At 33.3% G+C, this 18,489-nt stretch overlaps 1 protein-coding gene across 22 annotated transcripts in view; it reads left to right on the top strand.

The window, feature by feature from the left end:
- Window positions 1-18,489, top strand: part of ROBO2 (roundabout guidance receptor 2) — a 1,652,913-nt gene that overhangs the window by 1,554,836 nt on the left and 79,588 nt on the right. For all 22 annotated transcript variants that reach the window (XM_088794275.1, XM_074333465.2, XM_088794272.1 and 19 more), the window contains 6 exons: window positions 1,040-1,211; window positions 6,769-6,974; window positions 11,309-11,390; window positions 11,823-11,985; window positions 13,690-13,856; window positions 16,893-17,014. In XM_088794275.1, coding sequence (XP_088650401.1) covers window positions 1,040-1,211; window positions 6,769-6,974; window positions 11,309-11,390; window positions 11,823-11,985; window positions 13,690-13,856; window positions 16,893-17,014 — 912 coding nt within the window. The remainder of the gene's footprint in view (window positions 1-1,039; window positions 1,212-6,768; window positions 6,975-11,308; window positions 11,391-11,822; window positions 11,986-13,689; window positions 13,857-16,892; window positions 17,015-18,489) is intronic.

Raw genomic sequence — 18,489 nt, 5'->3', positions numbered from 1 at the left:
ACCTCCTGATTGTAACGTATTGAAACTGTTTAATTACAAACCTGGAAAATTAATTACTATATGGAGAAACAGATCCCAGAGGATTATAATGTTCCGTTTTGTAAATAAATACAACATAAAAATTGATACTTCCTTATTCATAATCCAACTTGGAAACACATCTCAATATGATTTATTATACCCAAATGTTTGGTTTTTTTTCAATGAACAACAGTAAAGCAAATAGGTCATCCAAGTTAATATCACTGCTCTCATATAAGAACTTAAAAAAATTATGGTTAAGCTATTTTACCTAATATGAGATATATAGTAAACTAAAGTAACTTTTTAAAAGAAAGTATTATTATGAAATTCTTTAGGATTACATACACACTTAAGAAACATTCTGCATATTTTTATTTTCAATGATTTGCTTAATCTTGCTTAGACTGTAGCATTTCTTCATATCTCATTTCAAAGCTGTTATGACCTGCAGAAACTGTGCAGCAGAAGTAGATTCGGCTGTTTCTGTGTCAGTCTCATCACACACTTTTGAACACTTTTAGGAGAAATTCAGTTAATTACATCAAATATCCAAAATGATCAGCTGAATGTATAGTGTGCATTTTTTAGTAATAATGTAGCTTATAAAACACATACATTGGTAATATTACATTTCAAATTCTTATAACGTCTGATGAGTTGAATCAGATAAACATTACTATGCCCCTTTTACAGGGGACGAAACCATATTTCAAAGATATTAAGTAACTAGCAGGAAGTCAGGGAAAGAGTAAATGGTTAAGATCCGTATTTTTCAGATGATTGTTCCTTCAACTAGAGCAGGCTGATTTCTTAGAGCATATTATATCTTCATGATTTGGTAAAAGTTTCCCAGTGAAACTCACTGTATGGCATTTAATAATTTCAGCACCATATATTTTTAAATCTTTTTTTTTCCTTTTTCCAAACATATTCCGTAATTGCCATAGCTGTTGTTAATGTAGTTTTCCTTCCCAGTGGGAAAAGAATATTGATGAGATTGTGTTTGCTTCCACAGAATCTGCTTTTCCCAAACCAACCCCAGCAACCCAACAGTAGATGTTCTGTGTCGCCAACTGGAGACCTCACGATTACCAACATTCAGCGTTCGGACGCGGGTTACTACATCTGCCAGGCCCTTACTGTGGCAGGAAGCATTTTGGCAAAAGCCCAATTGGAAGTTACAGACGGTGCGATATTATTAGATTTGTCTTATGAAAATAATAATTTTTATTTCAAGATCAATGGTATCCATGTGAAATTTTCTGATTTGTTAGCTATTTAAATTAATGCTTATCTTCTTAGGTAAGATAGCATTTTAATGGAATTTAATTCTCCTTGATTTAGTACCATTTATTTTCCCAAAGAAGAACATCCAAGACAATCTATTTATTCCTTAAAATCTTAAAAATTCTTTAAAAAATACGTTATTTTAAAGAAATGACATTAAACTCAGTATATAAACATGTTTTCTGTATATTTTATTTAGTCTTATGAAGACATGATTGCTTCTAATACATATCAATAATTTTATTTTCCTAGAAGAGAAAGAGATAGCATCTTTAAGATTATCAGTGGAAACAGAGATGAGTTTTCAGTTCACTAATCACATTATGACATTCTATGACTTTTTAATTATATATTCACTAAATTACACTAATTAAACACCTTCCAAACTACTGATGGATGCTCAAATTATTATTTTTTTATTTGCACGTGTGTACGACAAATCTTAACTGAGGCACCTACATTCATAATGAAAGTTGAAAAAGATGTAATGCTTTTCATAAGCTGATTTTTTTTTCCCCCAAGAGCTTATCACAACTGACAGGTAGGGAGTTTTAGATCTTTTGTGAACCTCTGAGCATGAATGTAAACCTTATTGTTTGATGTCTTAAATTAACAATTTTCTCTTGCTTTCCTATGTTTGTGAGGTTTGTGGGTTTTTTTTTTTCTTTTTTTCTTTCTGTTTTTTTTTTTGGTGTTTTTTTTTCCCCTGACACTGTGATTCTGAGATAAAAGAGCATTGGTCTGTGACCTCTCTGATTCTCTTCTTTTTCTGTTGGTAGAACTGGATGTGCTTTCATACAATTCACGTTTACATGTAGATTAAAAAGTCATTTAAAATTAATAGAAAGGCAATATTTTTTAATGTCTGTTCATGGCATTGCTTGACTCAGTGCCATGTCAGGAATGGGAATAAATAGAACACACAAACATTGGCAGCTGTGGAACTGACAGAAGCCAGGCTCAATGGTGGCAGTGCTGAGAAGTTCTTCCTTTAGATGTACAAGATCTTTGATCCTTCATACCTCTGTATTTCTTTAAAAGAAATAAAATATAATTATTAATCCTTTTTAAGTTCTTATGTTTTCTAGTATTAGCAAAAATCTCCGAGTACATATACTTGGGAAATAAGATATTCTGGCCAAAGCTTAAGTTGTATTCCATTCTATTATGAAACGTTCCAAACATAACGCTTAAAATCTCTACTATAATCTATCTAGTTATAGTATTTTACAAAAGACAGACTCTAAATATTCTAAATGAGGGAAAAGGCAAACCGTATTTGTAGAAACAGAATTTATGAATTACAAGAGCTGATTTATCATATCACTGATAGTTCATGAAACAGGTGGGTATTCAGAATCATGTCTTATATAACAGAAAGGAAAACTTTACGTTAGTTGATAACAATCTCACAAAACAATAGGTAATCTAGCTTCATTTCTGAGGTCAAAATTAAGAGAGTGATTAAACAATTTTAAATCTGATGACTGAGATCGCTCTGGACAGTTTTTTACAACTGGCCAGAATATTAATTACTACACTGATTTTTACTTAAGTAAGCAATCACAAAATCAAGATCCTTTTGCAAAAATGTTGAATGAAGCCTACAGAGTTATTGATTTTGACATTAAAGAAATCTAGTTTCAAGACCTACACGTATATATACATTTGCAATTATAAATAACTCTGACTCCAAATATCAACTTGCCACACTGGCTGAAGACTTCATCTTCTATTCAGTGTTTGGGATTTTTCAGATTGCTTAACAATTTAAAGTACGTGACCTATCATTTTCATTTTAACATTTTTTTTCATATGATCCAGAGCAATTTACTGCCAATTGAAATTCCAGTGCAGTGTGAAGTCATGTGCCATGTTCTGAGAAACAAGCAAATCAACTATAGCAATGTTACTGTTGTTACATTTTTTGCACTTAAACTCCTTTCTCAGAAGTATTTTTAACTTAAGTGTTCATATAAGATGAGATTGCTAATGGGGATGAAAGCTGCTGTTGAGTAATAATTTTACTGATTATAGATTGAGCTATAATGCATCAATATACTTGAGTTTCAAGATATCCTTTTAAAAGGCCTTCTCATTAATTCATTGATACTGTTGTCCATTTCTCCTGATCTTTTAACCTAGGAAAACTACAATATTATAATGAGAATTATATGAGTAGAGCCAATAGAATCTAAAAGGACTGGAGAGAAGAAATATACTTATATCTTGATATGTTGATAATAAATGTCACACCATGATCTTATATGGATGGTTTATTGATGATTTGTAATGCATAGAGAAAACCAGGAAGTTGTTCACAGATCACTGCAAACCCTAAATGTTCATTTAACCATTGACCTTAGTATCATGGAAACCTGTGGTCATCTTCCTCCAATAACATCCTTGAAACTGAAAATTCCTTCTAGCTAGGAGATTTTCAATTACTTTATTGATCAAATTCATGAATGAGCTACTCGTTTGGGCAATAAAAAGAAAGAAACTAATTAGATGTCTTTGGGCTATATCTAATGATTTCAGGAATATGAAAATAAAAGGTTATAAGAAGTTAACTTAATGCTATGTAGATATTTAATTTGAAACAAAGTAACATTATTTATAAGTTCATAAATTATTTCCACTCTGGTACTACACACCCGTTTTTATCATTGAATTTAAAAATTATAGTGTTTTGTGAATTGATCTTCCCTTTTTGACCCATTAAGAAAATAAACCCTATGGAACTTTCTATCTGAATATCTATTTCACAATAATTGCCAATCGTGCCACAATTAGTAAAACACTGTACTTTCACATTTTCTGAAGATTATTTTATTTACTTCTAAAATGAAAAATTTGATCAAGAAAATAATTGAACTGGTGGTTCTAATTTTTGTTTATAGTGAGTACATGAGTAATATTTTATTGGTTTTCTTAGGTTTTTATAAGGTTTTCTATGTACATATCTACACACATACATACATATGCACACACATTTAATACATATTTTGATGCAGTAGGTTTAGGTTTATTGGAAGTCCACTGTGTCTTGACAGGTAGAGGACCTGTATAATAATGTCTATTTTAAATTTAAATTGTGTGGCTTTCTCATAGTAGGCTCTAAAAGGGCTGCTTAATTTATTGTTTTTCCCCAAAACTGTGAACTCTTAGTAATAAAGATGATTCATACAGGTTGAGAAATAATCATATAAACTGGTGTTTATAGAAGTTGATAAGCAAAGGAAATTAGAGCTTTGATAAGCAAACTGACTTTTTCGATTATGAGCATTGTAATACAAGGTGACCTTCTTGAGAATATACTATTTCTCTTTATAATTGCGTAACAAAAAACAGATTTTCTTTTCTTATTTGAAGAAATGGCTGATTTTAGGGCTGGGGCAGGATTTATATAAGATAAGCCTAGAGCATCTTATAGTATTAAAAAGTAAGGAAGTACTCAAACAAAACAAAACGAAAGCAGAAATTCACACATTGTTGATGGTGGGGGGCTGGATGCCAAAGGAGCACAGGAACCACCTGAAAGAGTGCCCAGTGGCCAATGTAGCAATTTGAGCAAAAAAACAAATAAAGTAATACTGAATTATAACTCAAAGTATAAGATAAATATACATGAGTACAAGTTGATAGAAAAAAATGACTGAATAAAGTAATAAATGGAAAAGAGACAAATCTGTGCACAAGAATTCCAAATATTTTTTGTAAATACTCTGCCCTAAAAGAAGTGGAGATTAACGCCCCAGTCTTTAAGTGTGAGTCATTTTTCCCAAATGGCATAGTATGAAAAGGGGGGAAAGTTACTTCACAGTGGAGAAACCTGACAAACACCTCAGCCATGTGATCACAGTTCAAATCAACAGTGATAAGTTGGTTTTTAAAAAACTTTTCCCCCTTTACCGATTTCTTCCATGCTCCGCGCCCTGCCTCTGGAAACCGCCAATCTGGTCTCTGTATTATGATCTTGGAATTTGTTTATTTTTTTACTTGTTTTTTGTTTTTAGTTTCAGATATCAAATTTTTAAATACAAATTTAGACTTTTTCAATTTAAAAAATTTAATTATATATATATATATACATACATATACATATATATGAATATATCCACAGTTGGCTCTTGAAATGTGAGAGTTAGGGGCACTGATCCCCTTCACAGTTGAAAATCTATGTATAACTTTTGACTCCCCCAAATCTTAACGACTAATAGCCTACTGCTCACCAGAAGCCTTACAGACAACATAGAAAGTTGACTGACACATGTTTTGTGTGTTATATGTATTATATACTGTATTCTTACAATAAAGTAAGCTAGGGAAAATAAAATACTATTAAGAAATCATAAGAAAGAGAAAATGCATTTACAGTATTTATTTTAAAAGTCTACATGTAAGTGGACCCCACAGTTTTATCTCATATGTGTGTGTATATGCGTGCTTTTTACTTTATATGTGTATAAATATAATATAGTACATGTAAAATAAAAAGCACACTTTGAATAATTAACCAAAATCTATGCTGAACTTTATAGAACTTTCTCTTAAGAAAGATTTCCTTGGACCTGGATATGTCAATTCCATTATGATGTGGTTTTCTCGTTAGTTCTAGATAAAAGCTTGCCTCCAGTTGACTCCATATCTCCATCACCCATTTAAATAATACTATATATTTTGATATATTTCCTAAATCATTATGAAATACTTTTAAAGGCACCAAAGCTGCAATTCAATAAAAAGCACACTAAACTAAAAATTTGTGAGATTATGGAGTTTTTCCGATGAACACAGGAACTGGTTTATATGTAAACACTGCTGAAAACCCAATGTTTGTCATGTCACACATAAAGTCTACTTAGATTGCTTACCTTTGCTTAATTGTAAGGACTAATTAAATTATATCATCCAAATTATAGCGCTATAATCTAAAGATTCATCACAATTTTGGAAATAAATTATTTATAATCAAATATTTTAACATCAAACAAAATATTATAGTCTATATACATACAGCATTGACTGATGTTATGAAGGGTGAAATTATGTGTTAAACATATAATAAAAGAAAAAGTGAAAATTGATTCTACCCAAGTGCTATTCCACAGGCTTTCTTAAATATGCATATGAGAGATAAAACGACTGCTATAAACTATCCATATTTTCATTGTTATTTTAATCTGATTAAGCCCTTCAATAACATAAGCCTTTCTAAAATGTTGGAATTTATTCCATCATCTTAATTATAGGTAATTCAGAGTAAGTTATAAACAAAACTATGACCTCAGCATAGTATTTATAAATATATGTATAGGTGATAGATAAATGATGGATATACAGAATACATTATTAGGGATATGTATGACTTTAACCTTACTTTCAATATCAAGATATCAAGACTACTGAATTTCCTAGAAATTAAAATATTCTGAAAATATCTTTATGCTTTAGTTTTGACAGATAGACCTCCACCCATAATTCTACAAGGCCCAGCCAACCAAACGCTAGCAGTAGACGGTACAGCATTACTGAAATGTAAAGCTACTGGTGATCCTCTTCCTGTAATTAGCTGGTTAAAGGAGGGATTCACTTTTCTGGGTAGAGATCCAAGAGCAACTATACAAGAGCAAGGAACATTGCAGATTAAAAACTTACGGGTAAGTAATATTTGACTTGCTTTTGGATCTTCATGTTAACAATACTGCCCTAGAAAAAACTGTGTTGTGAACTCAAAATCTTATATGTCAGCATTGTTGCTATACATTTTATTATAGACCATGTTAGTTTTTGTTGTACAAATGATGAATCCAAATTAGATGGAAGATCATCATCCTTATGTTGTTCTTACATTTTCAACAGACCTAGAGAGCTTTTACTCCTTCATCTTAACCCATATGTATGCAATCATTGAAACTGAAAATCTTAAACACATACAGTTAATGATAGTAATAGAATATTTAAAATAATTTGAAAGTGATAAATGCTTCTGATTTACTCTGATGAACAAAGAAATTTTGTAAGGAAATGTGAATAAATTGGCTCTACAAAACAGTTGTGTTGAAAAAATAAAGAGATGAGTCTGGATACATAGGAAGTAGGGTTAGCTAGTCTAGTTGGTGGAACATCTTATATTTTATGTGAAGTTGCTGTGGAATCTAGATGTAAACCTCTGGACAAGAACAAGCCATTCTGGTCTTTTAACAGAGGATGATGTGATAGAGAATGATTATTTCTGCCAGTTTAAACAAGTTAAACCTGCTTCAGGAACAACTCAAAATAAATGTGTCCTTAGTATTGTATTAGCTATCTACCACTATGTAACAATATTAGCAAAAACTTAGAGGCTTAAAGAGATACACAGTTATTATCTCACACTGTCTGTGGGTTAGAAGCCTGGGCGTGACTTAGCTGGGTCTTCTGCTTCAGGGTCCCACCAGGCTACACCAGGTGTCAGGGTTGTGGTCTCATCTGCAGATTGACTGGGGATTGATTTGATTCCAAGTAACATTCAGTTCCTTGCGACTGATGACCTCAGTCTCTTGCTTGCTGTTGGCTGAAGGCTGCCTTCAGTTACTTGCCATTTGGATAGTTCCAAACGATCGCTTGCTTCCTCAAAGTCAACAAGAAAAAGAATCTCTTGGCAAGACAAGCATTGCATTTCTAAGAAACATAATCACAAATGTGACATCCTGTCATCCTTGTCTATTCTGTTGACCAGAAGTAAGTCAATAGTCCACACACACACTCAAAGTGAGGGAATATCCAAGGTGTGAATATCAAGATAATGTATCATGGGGGCCACCTGCCCTCCACAAGTATATTCATCTAATTCAACCAGATCTAGAGAACCTCCCCTCCATGTAGCAAGTGCAATAGCAGTTACAAGATTGGGCATGAGAGCCAGAACTGAGATGGTTGATGTAATAGTGCATGAAGAAAAATTGATTGAAAATGATTCAGTGGAAGATCAATTAGTAGAATCTGATATCTAGGGAGAAATTGGGAACCGAGATGAAGAAAAAACGAAATCAAAACCCTCCCCCGAAAAGAACCCCAAAAACCCATGTTGAATTTTCCCTTTCAGAAGCCAGGGTAAGAAGATAAAATGTTTTTATGACATGTATTTTCAAATGATCACCATGTGGAATGCTTTTCTCTTACAATGCAAATGTATTTGCCATCACACACCTTTCTCATATTTATCGGTGTATCATATAGACATATATACAAAAAGGAAGAATGACTTTTTCCCATCATGTGCATGGACACACAAACACAAATCTTTAATTTATTCTTATAATTGATATATATACAGAGGATGCCAAAAACTGTATACATATTTTAAGGAAGAAAAAACTGCATTAAAATTGTAATAATATATACCAATAGAAAAAGATGAATAAAAGTCATTCGTATACATTTTTTTGGCACCCTTGGTATATATTTTTTTATTTTAATATTGAGACAGAGGTATTAATTATTACTCTAAATAGGAAAAAATGATGTCAGTTTCAGTTAAAAGAAAAATAAATTAATACAGGTTTTTAGCCTATTTTTTTTATTGATTGTTAACCTTTGAAGAAAATGGGAGTTATTAAAAAATTAATGCTAACTCTCCTTGAGTAAACTCTGTAACCTCTCTCTCTGGGCTAAAGGCAGACTTGGGCCATGGAGGTTAATGCATTTTCAGTGCACTGTTGAATTAGAGGGTGTGTTTGAATAGTCAAGATCCCCAGTAGTGTTTGAAAGAAGCAATTAAGGGTGGGTGCTTGATGATGTCACACAAACTTTGAGCCTTCTGACAGTCTTCTGAGTAGTCTCTCCAAGATGCAGGCTCCGGGGAGCTTGTCTGCGGCCAAACTACACAAAAACAGTAGGTGATGGAGGGTAGAGGGTGACAGCAAACGAATCTCTTTTGAAAGCATTTGGTTAAGGATAAAAAGAGAAAGATGGAAAATATGTGACGCACTTGTGATCAGAAAAGACATTTCAAGTTGAAGGAATAAAAATGCTTGTGATGATGATGGTGACACAGCAGTGACATTTAGCAGTGATATTTAGGCTTTTGATAGCACTTTTTTGCTAAACTCCAAAACGAAACGTTCTTTTTCTGCAAGATGATTGTCTTTAAAGGGAGATAAAATGTGCTTCACAGTACTTCACTCGTATCAAAAGACTTTCTGTAGGAACTGTTCCTTTGTCTCACTATTTCTTTTTCAGTACTTAATGCAACGAGGAAAGTTGTGTGTTGAACATTGTGTTCTGTAGTCCAGCTAATTGGTAGCTGAGTCTGTATCTTTTGAGAAGTAGAACATTCCGATATTCATTAAAACACACCTACCACAGCTAATGTCAGACTTGTATCTCTACACAATGACCAAAAATGCAGTTAAGGAGCATCACTACGTACTCTTCTTGTAACATTTGCACAGAAGAAAAAGTGCCACATTTTAGTTTAACAGCTACAATAAAATGCAAATTCTTTACTCTTTCACAGACCACATTCAAATGAACATCCGATTAAAATCCAGCCTCGGCTCATTATGTTTAGTTTGTGAGTGATGCTTCTTAATGCAAAGATTGCTAATGACTGTAATGCATGCACAGCCTCCTTGGAAAGAATGGCTCTTTCTACATTGGCTAGCCCCCATCATCCCTCTATATAGCGGAAGACAATTGTATGGAGATAATATGGCAAAGAATGACATTCCTGGGCAATTTGAAACTTAAGGTGAAATACATAATGACATTTAAAAGCAATTAAAATGGTGAAACGGCGGTAACATACACACATTAATGATTTACCTGTGAATCTATTGTAGGAGGTGGAGTCATCCATACACTTACATTTTTAACTCAGCAGATATTATATTCCGTAAACTCCCATATTTCATCAACAATGAGACTCATGTTCATCACAGAATTTGAATTCTACATCTTCTGACTTGCCTTATTCTGTTCAGTCATCAATTTCTCTTCCCAATCTCACTTTTCCTTCAGCCCTAAACTGATGTGAATGAATGTTTGCAATGTCAGCCCACGAGGCTCACCCCCCAGGGAAGGTTTGGAATCACATCTTTTATTGATCTTGGGGCATTTGTCAATTATGATCACATAATCTTCTGGGTTATTTTTTAACTTTTGTAAAAGAGAACTCTTGATTACATTATCCCTTATTCTTAAAAGTCTTTTGCTGCTCTTCAAAGAATAACAAAAACATTTTAAGTGATCAGCAAAATACCAGTTTTTAGGTGTCCTTATAAAGAGTTCTGTATTAAATTATTTCTATGGTCCCTTTGGGCTCTAACTTGCAATGAATGGTTTCATAGACACGGTTGGTTTGTTTATTTTGCAATGATACAACTTTATTTAATTCACTGTTACACTGTTACAATTTAAATATAACTGAGTACTGATCTCTTTAAACGGAAAGTTTTCATTTAATTATTTTTTTTAAATTTTTCTCTCATTTCTCCATGTCTTTTTTTTAAAAAGGAAGGGTCTGCCCCCTTCTCAGTGCTTATTTATTCCTGGGTATATTTTGTTCATGGAAATATAGTTTATTGGAGACAGAGAGGACAGCTTTGTATTACCAATCGCTGAATATTTATAAGGTTCTGCAAAATTCTGTCCTGAGTTGTCCATATCCAACTCTGACACAGTGAAGTCCCAACAAAAACTGGAGTTAAAAGGTAATAATAGTATTACTGTGGAGGCAAGTGTATTACTGTGGAGACAGACAAATAAAGTTGACCAGGTAAATAACATTTAGTTGTAGAAATATAATTTAAAAATTTTGGGTCACTATTATGAATAAAATTATATGAATTCATTTCAATATTTTATGTGTTCATATAATTGACTAATGTACAACTGGACAACCAAATGATACATCGCATTTTAGAAAATTAAATATTACCTTTTGAAACTTGAGTAATTATTCCACAAATTAATTAAGACACTTTAATTCTCTCTGTTTCTTGCACACTAGATTTCTGATACTGGCACTTACACTTGTGTGGCTACAAGTTCAAGTGGGGAGACTTCCTGGAGTGCTGTGCTGGATGTGACAGGTGATTTCTTTGTGAATTATCTTAAGAGAAACAATCGTGAACCCATTTTAGTCATTAGCTCATTATCGAATAAGAAGTTAAGAAGAGATCAAGGTTCTAAATTCATTAAATATAAATACTAATCTTATGCCACTTTTTAATTCCTGCCCCACTTTGTACATAGAATGGCATGTATGCAATTTGATACATTTGTCTTTGAGAATCTTGTAATTTTATTTTCTCTGTCTACAGAGAAAGCAATTCTGATCATGTGTGAAAGCAAACATTTATTAACATGTAGGAAAAGCAAATATTCACTTATATACTTTGATTCACAAAGACGAATTGCTCACTGTCTCAGTCAAGTTCTTTAATAGAATATTTTCTTTCTTTTAAGCATTGTTGTTAGCATATGAAATCAGAAATAAAGCTTTTTCTGCTTGTCCTCTATAGAATCTGGAGCACCAATCAGTAAAAACTATGATTTAAGTGACCTGCCAGGGCCACCATCCAAACCACAGGTCACTGATGTTACTAAGAACAGTGTCACCTTGTCCTGGCAACCAGGTACCCCTGGAACCCTCCCAGCAAGTGCATATATCATTGAGGCATTCAGGTATGGGACTGTTCCTTTTCTCTCCTTTGTTTTTTTTGCTTTGGTTCTTATATCCTATATCTCACATGAGCTACCCTACTGTTTTATTTTAAGGACATGTCAATCAGTGCATTTTAAGAATTTACCTTTAAATCTGACTTTATTTAAGAATACACTTCAGTGTTGTTGTTTTTTTGTTTTTTTTTGTTTTTAATTTATGACTTAATTATAAGATTAAATATGCATTACCCATGTCTAAGTCTACAGGGATCTAGTTCATGACATAATCACTTCTCTCCTTTCTTGTCCCTGACCATTAAGGATTTAAGATGAGAATTGTGTCATTAGAACTAGGCAGAAAATAATTTTTATTAGGCACAGGGACTTTTTTTTAGTTATGCAAAGTTTACTGAGGCACTCAGCCCTGGAACTTTCCTTCCTAATAATTAGAGCAGAACTTAAAATAATCCCAATGTTTTTATGGTATATATTTGAATACATCTATTGAGTATGCCTAAGAGAAAATTAAAAACTACAATTAAGAAATTGATTCAATGCACCTCTGGTTGCTAAAATCATAAGCTATGTCCAATTGTTATTTGAAATAATTGTTACCAATTTAAGGATATAGACTGTAAATGAGCAGAGGTCATTATAAAATTGTCTTAGGAGAATTTGACAAAATACTTATACAAATGGGAAAATGTTGCTTCATATTCAGTTTCAGTATGCTGCTACTTGCTATTATAAAGATAATGTTAGCTACCGTCCTTTTCAAGCATTAGGACAAATGCTTAAAAAAAACACAAAAAACAATGCTTTCATTTTAGGCGCCCCTAACCCATTTAAGGTAATGATTGATACATAGTTTTCAAATTTCAAAATACAATTTTCCTATAATCGCCATGCTTTGTTGTGTAAGGACTTCTGAAAAAGAAACAGAAGGACCTGAAAATTGCTTTTTTCTCTTCATTCCGAACAAAAGCAGCATTTAACCCTAGACAAACTGCTCTGAACGGACGCCCCGTCTGTAGGTGGTTGGAAGGGGTCCACACGTGCAGATTCAGAGATATTTCACCATTCCAAGAAGAGAAGTCACAATACTGTGTAATGTAAAATTGTATTAAAAATGTGACTGAGGGAAAATATTCATTACATGCTTCCTTTCTTCTTTTACAGATATGTAGTTTTAGAAGGCTCTATTATAATATTGCATGTGGAATTGATGCAAAAGAACACACACCTTGTAACAGGAAAATGTATTGGCATAATTTACTCTGTAGTCCATTTATTCTTTCTACAGGTTAATTCTTTTCAAGGTATATATATATACGTTTACGAGGACCATATTTATTGTATAAACTTGATGTTGTGATCTTGGCCTCTGTTCCTTTTACAGGTATTCATTTAGTGGGCTGCTGTGCATTAGCAAAAGGCTGTCACATCTCCTGGGCTGAGTTTAATTTTGTTGTGCATGGCACTTTCGTTAGGTGGGCTCGGCTTTGTTGTTGAATAAACCGAAATCATCCAATGTTTCATTTATTGGGCTGAACACTTCAAGCGTTTTGTGTGTGTGTGTGTGTGTGTGTGTGTGTGTGTGTGTGTGTGTGTGTCTGTGTGCGTGTGTGTTTAATTTTCAGCCATTAACTTTTGTCATTGATACCCAACTCCATTTCTGGTATCTTTATGACTTTTCTTTAAATGAAATTTCTGTTCATGTTTCAGCCAATCAGTGAGCAATAGCTGGCAGACAGTGGCAAATCATGTAAAGACCACCCTCTACACAGTGAAAGGACTGCGGCCTAATACCATCTATTTATTCATGGTCAGAGCGATTAACCCCCAAGGTCTCAGTGACCCAAGCCCTATGTCAGATCCTGTGCGCACACAAGGTAATTTCAACAGCTGTAAACATGACTGGTTCTAGAAAGAGGCATAAAGCAGATCTTTAAGAAAAAAGGGATTGTACGAGGAAAGATACATGTGTCCATATTGCTTGTTGTAACGATTCAGTAGACCTGAGCCAGTTGAGGAGAAGGAAACATGCTGTTCACCTTGGTCAGTGGGTCCTCTTTTTGGAGGTGTCAGGGTCTATTTGGTAAAAAGCAAACAAAATAATTAGTTATATTTATATAGTAAGAGTGCACAATTAAGTGAGGGCTTTACTATGTTTCAAAAGGAGGGAAAATGTTTCTCCTTTAATATTAGTTATACAGTATCAAAAAAGTGATCTGTAATGGACAAGATGCCCAGATAGGGATATCAAAATTACTCCTTATTGTTCAGAAACTCTATTTTTATAGTGCAGTGAGTCTCAAGGTGTGGTTCCCACAGAAGCAGCACCTCATCACGTGGGACAATGTTAGCAATTCAGGTTCTCAGGCCCCGTCTCAGATGCCCCAGGAGTGGGACCCAACAGGTAATGCCAATACACAAGTTTGACAAGCATCGCTGCAGTGCATTTTACTAAACCAGTTGTTTAAAGGAGCAGTTTGTTTCAGAAAGGAGTAAATCAAATTTTCTTCCTGTGATATGCAATTCTTCTGACTAATTTTTAAAAACCCATACAGAACACTGTAATATAAGATGAAAACAAAAGATTTCTCATCTCGTCTTTAGTAGCCTGTCTCTTCAAATGGAAAAGTCACTGGAGTCTAAGGGTTAATATAGGATGTGGCATTATGCATTAATAAAAGAGAAATGGTAGCTTTATTTTTTGTTACAACAAATTTTCCACAGGATTCTTGAGAAAGGGTTAATTATGTCTTGTTCGTTAAAGACTTTGAACAAGATACAATTCAAAATAGCATTTTTATGCCATGAAAAGCACTGTAGAGCCATAAAATATTATTATAATTACGATGTAGTTCAGTGATAGTAACTCGCACGCTATTATAACAGAGAAGGGTGCCTTACAGGAATCAAGTGGCATAAAGTTACCACGTGATTTTGAAACGTTGCTGACATGATGACAGTCAGGGGAGGAGAGCATGCCACTGTGCTATTGTTCTCTGAGCAGTAATGTGATTAATTTTCCATGATGATAAAGGGCCTGTAGGTAAAGAACCTGTCTCAAGAGAAAGAAAAAGTACAACAAGGAATTTGAAGACCTGAAACTGGTTCTGTTTTACCTTGCCTGGATCTAATTGCTTTTAGTGTGTCTGAATTTAATGAGTAAATTAAATTATTGAAATTGGAAAAGAAGAGGTGTATGGTTTTAAGTCAGGAAATACTAGTATCTAGATCCTTTTTACCTGTGTGGATAGAAATAGTCAGTTAACTTTTTGTGTGTAACCACAGCAGAAGGTGGAGAAAGAACAGACTAGAGAAAAGTTTTGGTGTGATTAAATCCGGCAGAATTTGATCATTCAATAACTGTACCAGTCACTAAATCTTGACTCATAAAATAACTTCTCAGTGAAAAGGTCAAGAAAGATTAATGAAAAGTTGTTTGTGATCTGGGTTGTTCCAGTTGAGAGACTATATAGCGCCAAAGACTGATGTTCTCTTAACAGATATTAATAGGAAAACTCATGTTTTGTGTCTGAATGTCAGGATCAGTTTTTGACACCACATGTTCAGCAGCTTTGCATTCTGCAAACCTCTTCAAAGAACACTTTACTGTACGAGCTCTTCTTTTTCAAAGCTTTTAAATACCACAGAATTTAGAATTCTTTTATTTCAGTAAGGCAGCAAATATTGCACCATCAACATCACAGTAGACGATAGCTATATCGGCAAAGGTTACATTATTCACGTAATATTAATGTATTTTTTTTCTAAATCAAACTTGCTCTGCTATTTATCTTAAGGATAAAAATAAAAAGTGGAACTGGAAACAAATCAACAAAGTGTAGTTCCCAATTATTTATGTCCCAATTTAAGTTAGCACACCCTATTTAAGTTATGGCTGAGATATGCACTTAAAGTATTTTTGCATGAGTATTGCATTGTGGCCTGAGAAAACAGATTAAGAAAATAAATCATTTTAAATTGGACTTTCTTCCTTAAACAAGTAGTTAGAGAAAAAAAAAAAAAAATTCAACTAAACATTACAGTGTACCAGTTAAAAAAATTGATTTGACTGTGAAATTCAGTGTTTGATATCAATTTGCCAAACCTGGATGTCTATAATTTATAATTTTTTAATGAACACGTAGAATATAAACCATTGTCTAGGACAATAGAATAGTATCTAAGTGAATGGTGAATAAGGGTGCAGAACAATGTCTGGCTGAAAGTGTATCATTCTAAACATCACAAATCTTCCTCTCTTCCCTCTTTCCCCCATCACTTCCAAAAAGTAGCAGCATTACCTTTCGTCAGATACTGGCTGACTGCTCAAAATTCCGTACATTAGAACATTTTATCAGTATTCAAAATGTTTCAGTCATAAGTGTTTTTGTGAATTTTGGGAGCTTCTTCCCCTCTTTCCCTTGTTTTATTTAGTGACATAATTCACTTTCCCAGTCCTACTGATTACTTTCTTTCCATGCTGTCAGACTGAAATAGGGCCAGGAGTAAGAACACATAATTTAGTAATTGGGGCAAAGGATTAAACAAATTTCTAAACAGCAGTTTTCAGATATGGCCCTATTAACTACTTGAGAAAGTATAAAACTGATATTTCCAGAAAAGTCTTACAGCACATATTTTATATTTTAACAAGAAAATAATGGACCTTCCACAACAGAAGGGTTGAATACATTCTTTTATTAACACTATTTTAGTAAAGATAAATATAATCTTTCAAATTATATCCTAGCATGGAGGTATATACATCAATATGCTTTAATGTTTGTGTGTGTCACAAAGGGTTTTTATTTTTCTCCTATAATTACCTCTAATGGCGTAATATTGGCTTGGATAACATACATTGGCATTTGACTATGAATTTGTTTTCATTGGGAATGGTTCTGTACCTGTAGATATCAGCCCACCAGCACAAGGAGTGGACCACAGACAAGTGCAGAAGGAACTTGGAGACGTCATTGTCCGTCTTCACACGCCTGTTGTGTTGACGCCCACGACTGTTCAAGTCACATGGACGGTAAGTTTTCAAAGGCTATATTGATAGTAGTCTCTTTTATTCCTTTTGAAAAACAAGCCAAGAAAAGCAAATAAACAAACCCAAAAAAGAGCAATAAAAACACCACTTAACATCAAGGTGTATGAGTAATCAACTGCAAAACAGAAAAGTATTCAGTAGATAAAAAATAACTACAGTAAAAAATAGATTGATTACAATATAAGCATGACATGTTCTGTCTTCTGAGTTTCTCACAGCTTTGTTAAGATGTAATTGATATGCCAGAGTTAAAATGTACAATTCAGTGTTTCATACTGTAGTTACAGAGTTGTGCAGTCATCACCAAAATCTGACTGTAGAACATTTCATCATCCCAAAACGAAATCCTGTGCCCATCAGCACTCACTCCTCCATTCCCCTTACTTATTCCCCTTACTTAGCCCTTTTCAACCACTAATCTACTCTCTGTCTCTGTAGATTTGCCTATTCCTTTCATACAAATGAAATCATGCAATATGTGGTCTTTTGTGTCTGGCTGCTCTTACTCAGCATAATGTTCATGAGGTTCATTCTTGTTGTAGCATATATCAGCATTTTGCTCCTTTTTATTATCAAATAGCATTCCATTGTACAGATAGCTCACATACCATTTTTTATCTATTCATCCACTGATGCACCTTTGAATTGTTTCCATTTTGGGCTATTATGAATGGTGACGACATAAACACTTGTGTCCAAGTCCATGTATGTTTACATTTCTCTTGGAATATACCTAGGAATTGTTGAATAATATGATAATGCTCTGTTTAACATTGAGATGAATGCCAAAATATTTTCCAAAGTGGTTATGGCATTTTATGTTCCCACCAGCAATATTTGAAAGTTCTAATTTTGTCCATATCCTTGCCAGTTTCTCTCATATTCTCACCAGCACTTGTTTTCTTTTTTATTATAACCATTCTAGTGGGTATTAGTGGTATACCACTGTGGTTTTGATTTGCATTGCTTTTAATGACTAATCCTGTTTTGCATCATTTTAAGTGCTTTTCAGCATTTATATAACTTCCTTAGAGAAATGTCTTCAAATTCTTTGCCCATTTTTAAATTGGGTTGTCTTATTATTATAGTCTTATTAGAGTTCTTTATAATTAGATATAAATTATTTATCAGATATATGATTTTTAAATATTTTCTGTTAATCTGTGGTTTGTTTTTTACTTTTTAATGATGTCATGTGAAGCACAAAATATTTTAATTTTGATGAAGATTTCTTCTGAATTTAAACCAACCATCTTTATGTTCTTTTATCTCAATCTCATCCAGCAGCACCAGACATGTATATAATTTTAATAATTTGACATATAATAAAAAATTAATAGGTTTTAATAAATAAATCAATATTTTAGTATATGCTAAAATGTTCAACTGCATACATTATTAAATGTCAACCTGCCCCTTATTATTTCAAAATGCAAAATGTTTTAATCACATGGTAA

Source organism: Rhinolophus sinicus, chromosome 17 (assembly GCF_057876585.1).
Source record: "Rhinolophus sinicus isolate RSI-liver-muscle chromosome 17, RSI-T2T, whole genome shotgun sequence".
Taxonomy (NCBI): domain Eukaryota; kingdom Metazoa; phylum Chordata; class Mammalia; order Chiroptera; family Rhinolophidae; genus Rhinolophus; species Rhinolophus sinicus.
The sequence above is the reverse complement of the archived record's forward strand: the minus strand, read 5'-3'. Positions and strand labels throughout refer to the sequence as shown.